General features: G+C 37.7%; 1 protein-coding gene across 2 annotated transcripts; it reads left to right on the forward strand.

The window, feature by feature from the left end:
- Positions 1 to 1169: 1169 nt before the first annotated feature.
- LOC107825226 (uncharacterized) lies at positions 1170 to 10828 on the forward strand. Of its 2 annotated transcripts, XM_016652056.2 has the most exons (15): positions 1170 to 1872; positions 6056 to 6232; positions 6324 to 6448; positions 6529 to 6667; positions 7140 to 7289; positions 7377 to 7430; positions 7558 to 7653; positions 7755 to 7814; positions 7904 to 7978; positions 8073 to 8126; positions 8225 to 8326; positions 8421 to 9077; positions 9225 to 9323; positions 9637 to 9744; positions 10472 to 10828. In XM_016652056.2, the coding sequence occupies exons 1-15, from the start codon at positions 1450 to 1452 to the stop codon at positions 10619 to 10621; spliced, it is 2469 nt and encodes an 822-aa protein (XP_016507542.1). In that variant the 5' UTR covers positions 1170 to 1449; the 3' UTR covers positions 10622 to 10828. The 2 variants fall into 2 exon arrangements, with proteins under 2 accessions (XP_016507542.1, XP_016507554.1); XM_016652068.2 differs by lacking the exon at positions 6056 to 6232 and having other exon boundaries at positions 1339 to 1872.
- The last annotated feature ends 284 nt before the right edge of the window (positions 10829 to 11112 follow it).

An 11112-nucleotide genomic window follows, 5' to 3' on the forward strand; every position in this document is an offset into this window, starting at 1 on the left:
AAAAGGCTACTTGAGTCCAAACATGCCCTAACAAAAACAAAGAAAAATGTTATCATTTCCTTTGTTTCTAAGTGGGAAACGGGGGAATTGCAAGAAACTTTTTGTTTGTTTGTATAATAAGGCCAAAAGACTCTTCAAATTTGCATTATCACTTTTGTCCTATTAATAACAAAGACAAAGAGGCAAAGGAGTTAAAGAAACGGCCAAATGTAGACTCCGCCATTTATGTTTTTGTCATCCACTTGTTAGACTCTTAGCCACAATGAATGGAAAATTTGGATGGTTTTTGAAATCCTGTGGGAAATTGGTGGCAACTAACCACTTTTTTCTTGTTCTTCTTGAAAATATTTGAAATTTAAGAGAAATCTAACTGCCACGTTACATTGTTAAAAAAAATGCCACGTTGTCTATTTGTTTAGGTCAGGTTTTAAATTTAGTTATGGGCTTTTGGGATCATACCTACTTTCTTTAGATTATCCCTAAGCCTGTTTTTTATTGGGTGATTTGCACAAATAGGACACTTTGGTACCTACTCTTGATTTTTTGACCATGCTTGCCTCGTGAACAGAACTTCAAGTTTAACAAGCGTTGTCCCTCACTTATTCCACGGGCAATACTTTTAACGTTTGACCTTAAAATTTTGCCCATGAGGTCAAAAAATTAAGACCATTAACTTTTAAGGTCATTGGGTGTAATTTCTAATATTTTATTTACCTATGGGCTATTTACATGAGCCCTATAAGTTGCCCCTTCAAAGGCCCTATTAACCATCTCGCTCAATATATTAAAGCCCAAGTCCAGGTTGTATTATAGAGCCCAGGCCCAACCCAATAATCAAATGTGGGCTTAACCAATATTTTACTTGGACTAATCCAGTGGTGCTTCTTTACTTGCAAACTCAACAAACCTCACCTGATACCTTTGAAAAATCACTAAGAAAAGCAAATAAGAAAAGAAGGACCTTATTCCTTTAACCAAATGTTTCGAATATGAATGCTAAAAATAAAGTTTTATTCGATAATAAGCGCTTTAACCCCTCAAAATGAGCATTTGCGTGTAAAGTTGCATTAATTAGGGTAGTAGATTTTCAATCTACATGCTAAAAAGAAATATATATATATATTTTTAAAAAAGTTATAATTTATTGGATGCTCAACGAAAAAAATCAAACATTTGGCTCAACGAAAAATAAAGGGAGTGACTTTGGTGAATGAAGTAGTTTTTCCTTGCGCAAATCTGGATTAGTCATTTTTTTTATCTTTCCAGCTTTATCTAGTTGTACTTTCATGACCAAAATACCCTTCCCTCGAGCTAAAGCACTGTCTCAAAGCTAACCACCATAAAATCCTAAAGCTAAAGCGCCTTTACCATCATCGTCCCCAATAGGTAGGGTTTTACTAGGGTTTCTGTTTCACACATAAACACTTACACACATATTCTCCGTTCAACATGTCTCCAATTTCCGGCCGTCACGGGCCGTCGGAGGTAACGGCGGAGGGAATCGCAGCCTCAGGCCTCACATCCGAAAAACTAAGCTTACCAAATCTACAATCAAAGATGAAATGCGATCCAGAAGGTTACGAATCAGAACTAACGTTAGTATACAGTCAATTCAAATCCTCAATGGAACTATTCGAACAACAAGCCGCACTTAATTTCACTTCCCTTAGCGGTGTATCCACTGACCCTACGGTTTCAAAGGACTTAGGTGAACGTGCGATGTTTTTATCACACGTCACGCCTTTTTACCCTAAACAGCTCGTTAATTTCCCTAAAGAGTTAGCTCAGTTGCTTCGTTCTTCGGCGAGGACTTTGCCTTCTGGATTACGTGTTCATGTTACTCAAGCTCTGATTTTACTCCTTAATCGAAAGGTATCGCTCCTCATTTTGACTTTCTTATTTAATAATGCACTCCAGTTCGTTTTATATGTGATGATATTTGATTGAGCATAGAGTTTAGGATGTTAATTTGACTTGTTTAGAAAATATTGAAGTATTGGTTACAACAGCAGCAACCCACAAGTGGGGTCTGGGGAGGGTTTGATGTACGCAGTCTTACCCCTACCAATTTGAAAAGACTGTTTCCGATATACCCTCGGCTAGACAACGACTGGAAAAGAAAAGGTAATTGCAACAAGTAGGAATAACAACAAGATAAAATAAGATCGAATCCAAGAATGCAGTCAAACTCTAGGTAGTAATAGCCATCTATGAATAAAATATATCATACTAACACTAATGCTAGCGAATTGAGTAAGAAAAAGAGAAACGCTCTACTACCTATGAACCTTCTACCCTAATCTTTGACCTCCACATCCTCCTGTCTAGGGCCATGTCCTCAGTCAGCTCCAGTTGCGTCATGTCCCGCCTAATAACCTCTCCCCAAGACTTCTTAGGTCTACTCCTCCTGTTACCCACCGAGGCTAATCGCTCGCACCTTCTAAATGGGGCTTCTATACTTGTCCTCTTAACATGCCTGAACCATCTCAACTTCCCCCCGCATCTTATCCTCCACAGGGGCCACTCCCACCTTTTTTCGAATAACTTCATTCCTAATCTTATCCAACCGGGTATGCCCACGCATCCACCTCAACATCCGCATCTCAACTACTTTTAGCTTATGGGTATGAGATTTCTTGACCGGTCAACACTCTACTCCATACAACATAGTCGGTCTAACTACAACCTTGTAGAACTTACCTTAAAGTCTCAGCGGCACATTTTTATCACACAAGACACCAGAAGCGAGCCTCCACTTCATCCATCCTGCTCCGATATGATGCGTGTCATCTTCATCAATCTCCCCGTTACGTTGTATTATAGATCCAAGATACTTGAAACTACCTCTCTTGGGGATAATTTGCGTATCAAGCCTCGCCTCCATATCCCCTTCCTAGGTACTGTTGCCGAACTTGCACTCCAAGTATTCCGTATTGGTCCTGCTCAACTTGAAATCCTTAGATTCTAGGGTCTGCCTCCAAACCTCAAGCCTCTCGTTAACACTACCCCGCGTCTCGTCAACTAAAACTATATCATCAACAAATAACATACACCATGGTACCTCACCTTGAAGGTGTCTCGTCAATGCGTCCATCGCCAAGGAAAATGGGAATATATAAAGAATTTGATGTCGGGGTTATGACGGTGTGCATGGCGGCTTTGGCTTCGGAGTTAGGAACGGAGGAGGTATTTCGTTGTTGGACTGTACTAAAGCCTTTGGTTTAAAAGAGAAAAAAGCATAGCCTCAGTAGAATATATAAATAATCTAGTGTTTATATTACTCAAGCTCTAAGGTCACAGGTTGGTGGCAAAGGGTGGTGGATTTGTGTCTTAGGTCATAGGTTCAAGTCCCCCAAAGCAAAGGCTGGTATTTAAGTGGAGAAGGGTAGAGGGGCAGGCCCATTATCCACCGAGTTTCGAAGGTTGCGATTGATCCAAAGGATCGGCCCAGACGGATTTCTCGATCATAAAAAAAAAATAAAAAAATTACTCAAGCTCTAAGTCTACTCATTAATCGAATTGTATCGATTCTTATTTTTTTTCAACTCTTGTTAGCACTTTTATTTCCTATGCTTTTTTAGGAGTTATTTAGCCCTTTAGAAATTTATGCCTCATTAGAAAATATAAAGAACTTCTAGTGTTTATATTACTCAAGCTCTAATTCTACTAATTATTCGAAAGGAATTCGATCCTCAGTTTTTTTTAGGTCTTTTTTAGCACTTTTTTACTTTACATCCTATGCTTTTTTAGGAGTTGTTTAGCCTTTCGGAAATTTGTACGTCAATAGAAAATATAAAGAACTTCTAGTCTTTGTCTTACTCGAGCTCTAATTGTACTCATTAATCGAAAGGAATCGATGTTCAATTGTATTTTTATGGCATGATAGCACTTTTACTTTACATCCTATGTTTTTTAGGAGTCGTTTAGCCTTTTAGAGATTTAATACCTCATTAGAAAATATAATGAACTTGTAGTGTTTATATTAATGAAGCTCTATTGCTCTAATTCTACTCATTAATTGGAAGGTGCATAGTGCTCCTCAGTTTTATATATTTAGTCATATTAGCACTTTTGCTTTATGTTCCATGCTTTTTCTAGGAGTTGTTTAATAGAGATTTATACGACAGTAGAAAATATAAAGAACCTCTAGTGTTTATATTACTCAAGCTTTGATTCTACTCATTAATCAAAAGGTGTGCTCCTCAATTTGATTTTCTGGTCATGTGGCGCTTATGTTTTCCTGAGCCGAGGGTCTATTGGAAACAACCTCTCTATCCTCACAAGGTAGGGGTAAGGTTTGCGTACACACTACCCTCCCCAGACCCCACGGTGTGGGATAATACTGGATATGTTGTTGTTGTTGTTGTTAGATCTGTTGTGTTACATTCCATGCTTTTCAAGGAGTAGTTTAGCCTTTCAGAGATTTATATATCAATAGAAAATATAAAGAACTTCGTAGTGTTTTTTTAATTGTTAATTATATTCATGTATAATCTGAGATGAGTTTATATGGAGTATATGGTCAGTCATGATTCATATAAGATACAACTGACCCCAACTTATTCGGGATTGAGACTAGTTCTACTCATTAATCGAAAGGTATCACCACTTGAATAAGGAAATTTATTAAAGTAGGATCGGCACTAAGCGGATGCTTACAACAACAACAACAACCCAGTATAATCTCACTAGTGGAGTCTGGGGAGGGTAGTGTGTACGCTGACCTTACCCCTATCCTGGGGTAGAGAGGCTGTTTCCGATAGACCCTCGGCTCCCTCCCTCCAAGAACTACCCACCTTGCTCTTGGGGTGACTCGAACTCACAACCTTTTGGTTGGAAGTGGAGGGTGCTTACCACTAGAGCAACCCACTCTTGTCACTAAGCGGATGCTTCAATAACATAATTACAAACTGTGCAATTCGTCGATTGTGTATAACATGGTACCTACGTCCCGAGTAAAAGCCGAATTGCACCAAAGAGCTAGCAAAGTAAAAGCTGTAAACTTAAGGCTATGGGTGTTTCTTTTGTTGCCTTAAAAGATTCTGCTATTCTTTTCTGTCCAGACTATCCACCAAATAACTTGTGGAATGGTATTCCAAATTTTAAGGGGCTTTTTGTTGAGTCCATTTCTATACCAACACAAAAGAAGCTCCTAATTAGAGTTTGGCATGGTCCTTCATATGCCAAGTGTAGCAAAAAATAGACTCCACAACTCTTTAGTTGTTGTTGTACTAGTTCCTCGATTTTATATGGGATGATGTTTGATTGAGCACAAAGTTTAAGATGTTAATTTGACTTGATAAGTAAATATTAAAGTAATGGTTGCAAAGAGGAAAAAACATCACCATTCAAGCGTTATGTTTTTATACAAAAATAACAACAACAACTACTACTACTACTACGTTTATAACTTTATAGGCAGTGGGTGGTCTGGGTCCAAACAGTGGTGGCAATTTCAACCCGAAATAGTTTGACTCACCCAAGCTGGCCATGATAGAAACACATCCAGACTACACATTTAAACTATGGTTTAATATATAGGTTAAACCCATTTTCAACCCATACTAAAATGGTTTATTCAGTCGAAAATAGGTCACCTGCTTTCCTGTTGGTTCTTTCAATTGTTTGCGGAACTATAAACTAATAGGAAAATAGCATATTTTGTTGGTGCATTACACAAAAGTACATTTTGATTTTTCAAAACCAAGGAAGTACTGCTCCTCAATGTTTTTTCAATGGCCCGTCCAAAGAAATCCATAAAATTCGAAGGAGAAGGATAAGCTTGGCATGGCCCTGCCTAGGATGATTCTGAAATCAAGATTTCGTTTTATTTTGTCCTTTCTTGTTCATGTCAGGATAATTGCAATAATCTGTGTATCACATAGTAATTGAAGGCTCACTCAACATGGATGTGTTAGTCATGAAAAAACCAATTGAATACCTTTGTAATCAAGTTGGTTAAAGAATTAATGTAGATCAATATTGATGAAATATTACCCGACAAATTAAAAAAGGAAGTACTGTAGATCAACCTTGACAATATGCTTTCTTTCAGATTGTTGACATTGGGGAGACACTTGCATTGTTCATGGAGCTCCAGACTCTGGGGGATAGGGTTTTGAGAAAATTGGCTTTCTCACATATCGTCCATAGTATTAGACGTTTGAATCAGAAGCACAAGAATGATACAAAGAATCGGGCACTTCAGAATATTTTGTTTGCCTTGCTACAGGTTTGGTTCTGCCTTTTCTATTGATTAGCCTTCTGAACTTTTTGGTTGAAAATTGACATTCTTCTTATTTGTGGATACTAAAATGTGATAGCAAGAGGATGAAGCGAAAGCAAAAAGAGCACTCATCACACTTTGTGAACTTCATCGGAGAAAAGTGTGGTTTGATGATAGAACAGCAAATGCTGTATGCTCGGCATGCTTTCATTCGTCATCGAGGTAGGCATTGTTGCTAATAGTTGCTCACTGAATTCATCAGTTTACAACTAAGGCTCTTTGTACTTGTTTACATTCCTCAGGATTATGGTTGCTTCTTTATCCTTTATTCTTGATTATGAGAAAATTGAAGACGACTCAGATAGTGATATGGCAGATAGTGAAGATGAACAGACAGCCACTCAGCCTCAGGTTGTGGTAAATAAAGAGGCTATTTATAAGGTTGGTTCTCTTATTAAATCCTTTATATGCATTCCTTATATAATACACATCTGCGGAGCAATCATGCCTGCACTTGTGCTTGCAATTTGTGATTTATAATTCTAATGTGCATCATTCATTAAATGGTTATTTAAATTCATGTCAGCATGTTTTTCACTCTTTATTTTTTAGTTCTATGAGATTATTGATCATATTAAGCACTAGTATAAAATAATGGTTCAAGATTTTGTGCATTCCGGTTTAGATTGGAAAGCATGCAGATGAGTTTTTTGCACTCACTGATCCTTCTGTTTTGGAGTGGAATAATCAGTTTCCAAATTCGGATCTGCGAATTTAGGATCTGCTTACAACTGATATCTCTGGCTTTCAATACTTAATTTAGTTCAAAATCTCAAGAGAGTAGTGAAAGTTTGTCCTCCGTTGTGGTAAATATTCATCAAATCTGTTGTACTAACTCTGCGTGCACGTCTAGGCAAATAATAAGGGTACATCAGCCAGCAAAAGGAAAAAGCAAGCAAAGTTGCAGCGTGTCGTCCGCAGCATGAAGAAGCAGCAGCGCATGCAATCTGACAATAGCGGCACTGGTTATTCTTCCCCATTAAACCACTTAAAGGATGCACAGGTTTTTTTAGTTCTTAGTACTCTATGATGCAGTCTTTGTGATTTGAAATCTGTGGAAAAGATACCCATGGTACATATTTTCATGCAGGGATTTGCTGAAAAGCTGTTCTCTCGTCTTCAGACTTGCAATGAGAGGTTTGAGGTAGATTGCCCTTCTTTACTCCTGTAGTTTTGCTTTGGTGCAACTGGACTGGGCTTCCCAATGTAGTATTTTCCTTTGGGGGCCATCCTTGAAACTACATATTTGTTCATTTCCCGTCTCCCTCCAGGTTAAGATGATGATGCTGAAAGTAATTGCCCGAACAGTCGGGCTTCATCACTTGATTTTGTTGAACTTTTATCCTTACCTTCAGAGATATGTTCAGGTATTTTAAATTTCCTTTGGCATCACAGTTTATATATCTTTTGGCAGTGTTCTTTCATGTTCATACTTACGGTTGGTGCATGGATGTTCTTATAATTGCAGCCCCATCAGCGTGATGTGACAAATTTGCTTGCTGCAGCGGTTCAGGCATGTCATGATATGGTACAGTGCTTTTTGTTCTGCAATTTTTTTGTTTCTTTTGACAAAGTTGCTAGCCTTCTCCTGCTCAGATGATATCTTTTCTTGACCAGGTGCCTCCTGATGCAGTTGAACCATTATTTAAACAAATAGTCAATCAGTTCGTGCATGACCGTTCAAGACCCGAGGTATTTGAAATGACCTCATATCTCATTAGGATCATATATGTTGTACGTATAACGTATACAAAATTAATGCTATATCTGTATTTGAAATTTCCAGGCTATATCTGTTGGAATCAATGTAATTCGAGAAATATGTTTACGCATGCCTTTGGTATGTATAATGTTTCCCCAAGTATTTGGCATTTGTAATATACGGTCTTACGTGTTGGTATATTCACAACTTTTTTCATTTCATCTTTTTTGTTTTAGTTGATGACAGAAGATTTGCTGCAAGACCTTGTGTTGTATAAAAAATCAAATGAGAAGGCAGTTTCGTCATCGGCTCGATCTCTTCTTACTTTGTTCAGAGAGGTACAACAAATTGCCTTCTTTCCCTCTCTCCTAAAATATATATGTTAAGAATCAGTGAAGTTTTATTTGGCTCGACGGTGACAATTGCTTGCAGGTTTGCCCTTCACTTCTAGTTAAGAAGGATAGAGGACGCCCTACTAACCCAAAAGCAAGGCCTAAGGCATTTGGTGAGGTTAGTGTTGCCAACAGCATTCCGGGCATTGAGTTGCTGGAGCAGGAGGATAATGGCAGTGATGATGATATAGAGGAAGGGTCTGTTGGCTTGTCTGACCATGATGATCAAAGTGATGAAGATGTTGACCCTGGCAAAGAGGATGCCAGTTGTGAAAAAGATGGAGATGATGCTTCTGATGGTGAATCTGGTGACTCTAGTGGTGATGATTGTGAAATTGATGATGCATGTGATACTGATGAAGATAACATAGCGCAAGCTGCTGAAGAATTTTCAGAAAATGATGATGCCATTGATAGTACTGATGCCACTGAAGATGATGAGAGTGATGGTGAAGAAGAGGATATTGATGACAGTAAAATGCAGGATAATAATAGCTGGGCTTCTGAAGAGGATGATGTGGATGAAAAGGAATCTAAAGGAATAAAAAGGAGAATATCTGATATTGATGTAAATGCCGCCAGTAATAGCCTTCGTGCTTTAAAGAAATTAGCAGGGGCGAAAATGGAACATAACTCCTTGAATATGGAGGATGGTATTCTATCTAATGAGGACTTCCAAAGAATCAAAGAACTCAAGGTATGCTGATTTTGAAGAAACTCAAGCCCACTTGCAATGAATTCTTCATTTATGTTCTCTGACCTTACAAGTTCTAATGCCCTGAACTTCCTCCTACAGAAGCAGGTATTTTTATTGCTGTAACATTTCTCTGTTTTTGCTCATTAGGCTAAAAAGGATGCGAGGACTGTTTTAGCACAACATGGATTTAAGATTCCCAGTTCTGACCAGCTTAGTACTAAAAGAGTTGATGCTGCTAAACTTGAGGTTAGGATACTTTCACAGCATTTATTTTTCTGCAGTCAATATTGTATTTGAAATTCCGAATTGGTTCAGAAGCAAAAAAATTCCCCCATGAAAAAAGAGGGGAGAAAAAAAAATGCTTCCCCCATGGCCCCATGTTAAGCTGATAATAGAGGATTTTAGATTGTGCTGCAGTAGCTTTCAATTCTGCTCGCTGGACACAAACTATTGTCCCCTTTTCTTTGATTTACTTTAGGAGTTGACTTTTGTTTCTTGTTAATTGCAATCTTCTGTTCTAACAGGATTCATCTTATGCTTATTATTTCTACTACTTTAGGCTAACATACGAAAGAAGCTCAGCAAGGAAGAGAGATTGGCGATTATTAGGGCTGGCAGAGAGGATAGAGGGAGATACCAGGCTAAAACAGCTCTGAAAAAGAAAAAGGTACTTTTCTTGTTTGTAAATGATTTCATTTACTTGAGCTTAGCATTTCATATTTCTAAATTTCTCTTATTCGATAATTCCTAGTTCTGTGATGTTATGTTTTGTTTTGTTTTTGCACAGCTTTTTGTTACTATTTGCCAAGTTTCGGAGCTACTTAACTATTTTTTTGTTTAAGAATGGGGAACTCAGCATTTCATAAGGAACTGTACACTTAATACATAGTAAACTGCTTTTATTTTCGAAGTGCATGAAAAGTATTTGATGATCTACTCGCTGTATGCCCGTATCCCCAAGCGCACTCTGCATCTACTCCTGGATGCATTATGAATGTTATAGAATCTTTGGAATTTAACATCTTAACTTTCTTTCGACGAGCTATTTTGTTGGAAAATTTTGAAATAAACAAGATTTTGAAAGCCACACTTCCAAAAATTTCAAATTCATTTCTAGTTTTCCCATTAGGTGGGTGTTTACTTTGTTTATGAATTTCCTGTTTTTCAAAATCAGTTACGCAGAAATAGTCTCTCCCCCTTCCTACCCTGTTCTCCCTCTCTTCAAATTTCCTTCTCTTGCTTTCACATCTCACATGACCTTCGCACTTGCTTGAACTAAGACCCTCAGTTTGTACAAAAAGCATGTGGATCATTAGTGATTAAAAAGGATACCATTCTATGAAATGTACTTGTGACTTGGATGATGTGATTACATTTTCGTTTCAATTGTGCAGACGGGTGGTTCAAGCAATCGGCAAAAAGAGAGCAAAAAATGCATGCCATCTGCTGCAAAGAAAGCCAAGGTAGCAAGATCTAAGCTAGACAAAAAGAGGAAACAACAACGCGCTGGCAAACAATTTCGAGGGAGAAAAGCTTGGAAGTAAAGTGAAGACTAGCCATCTTTTCAATTTTGTCAAAAGAAAAAGCAGAGAAGCAGAAAATGTACTTGCTCTATTATTGGTGTAATTCTATTTGATTGTGCAATTTTGATCCTAATTTATTGTAGACAAAAAATAATGTCAGAGTAAATTTTTATTTGAAAGTGCAGAGCGACTTTTTCTCTTTTGCCTGTACAACTTTTATTGCTTAAACACAAGCATCAGAGCAATCTTTCACTTTTGCAAGGTCTACCGTAAGACAAGCCTAAAATTGTGTATGTAGATCAGTACAAAACATTGGTTCAGTTGAACCCCCTTTACAGAGATTTACATCAATTATATACTTGTTGTGCATATTATGTGGAAATTTCTTCACAACGGAATGCCACTTACGAGAATATTAAGAAATCTGGCATCTACTCGGTTAAAATTTCCATATTTGGCCGTTGCATACAGTCCAGATATGAAATATAGTTCACCATCTTTTAGTGACAGAA

The sequence above is a fragment of the Nicotiana tabacum genome, chromosome 15 (assembly GCF_000715075.1).
Source record: "Nicotiana tabacum cultivar K326 chromosome 15, ASM71507v2, whole genome shotgun sequence".
NCBI classification, from domain to species: Eukaryota; Viridiplantae; Streptophyta; class Magnoliopsida; order Solanales; family Solanaceae; genus Nicotiana; species Nicotiana tabacum.

Excerpts from the sequence above, each read along its gene's own strand:
- LOC107825226 (XM_016652056.2), top strand. The coding sequence starts at position 1,450 with ATGTCTCCAATTTCCGGCCGTCACGGGCCGTCGGAGGTAACGGCGGAG. Across the intron at positions 6,668-7,139 it reads ATAAAGAGGCTATTTATAAG|GCAAATAATAAGGGTACATC; the intron begins GTTGGTTCTCTT and ends GTGCACGTCTAG. Across the intron at positions 9,324-9,636 it reads TTGATGCTGCTAAACTTGAG|GCTAACATACGAAAGAAGCT; the intron begins GTTAGGATACTT and ends CTACTACTTTAG.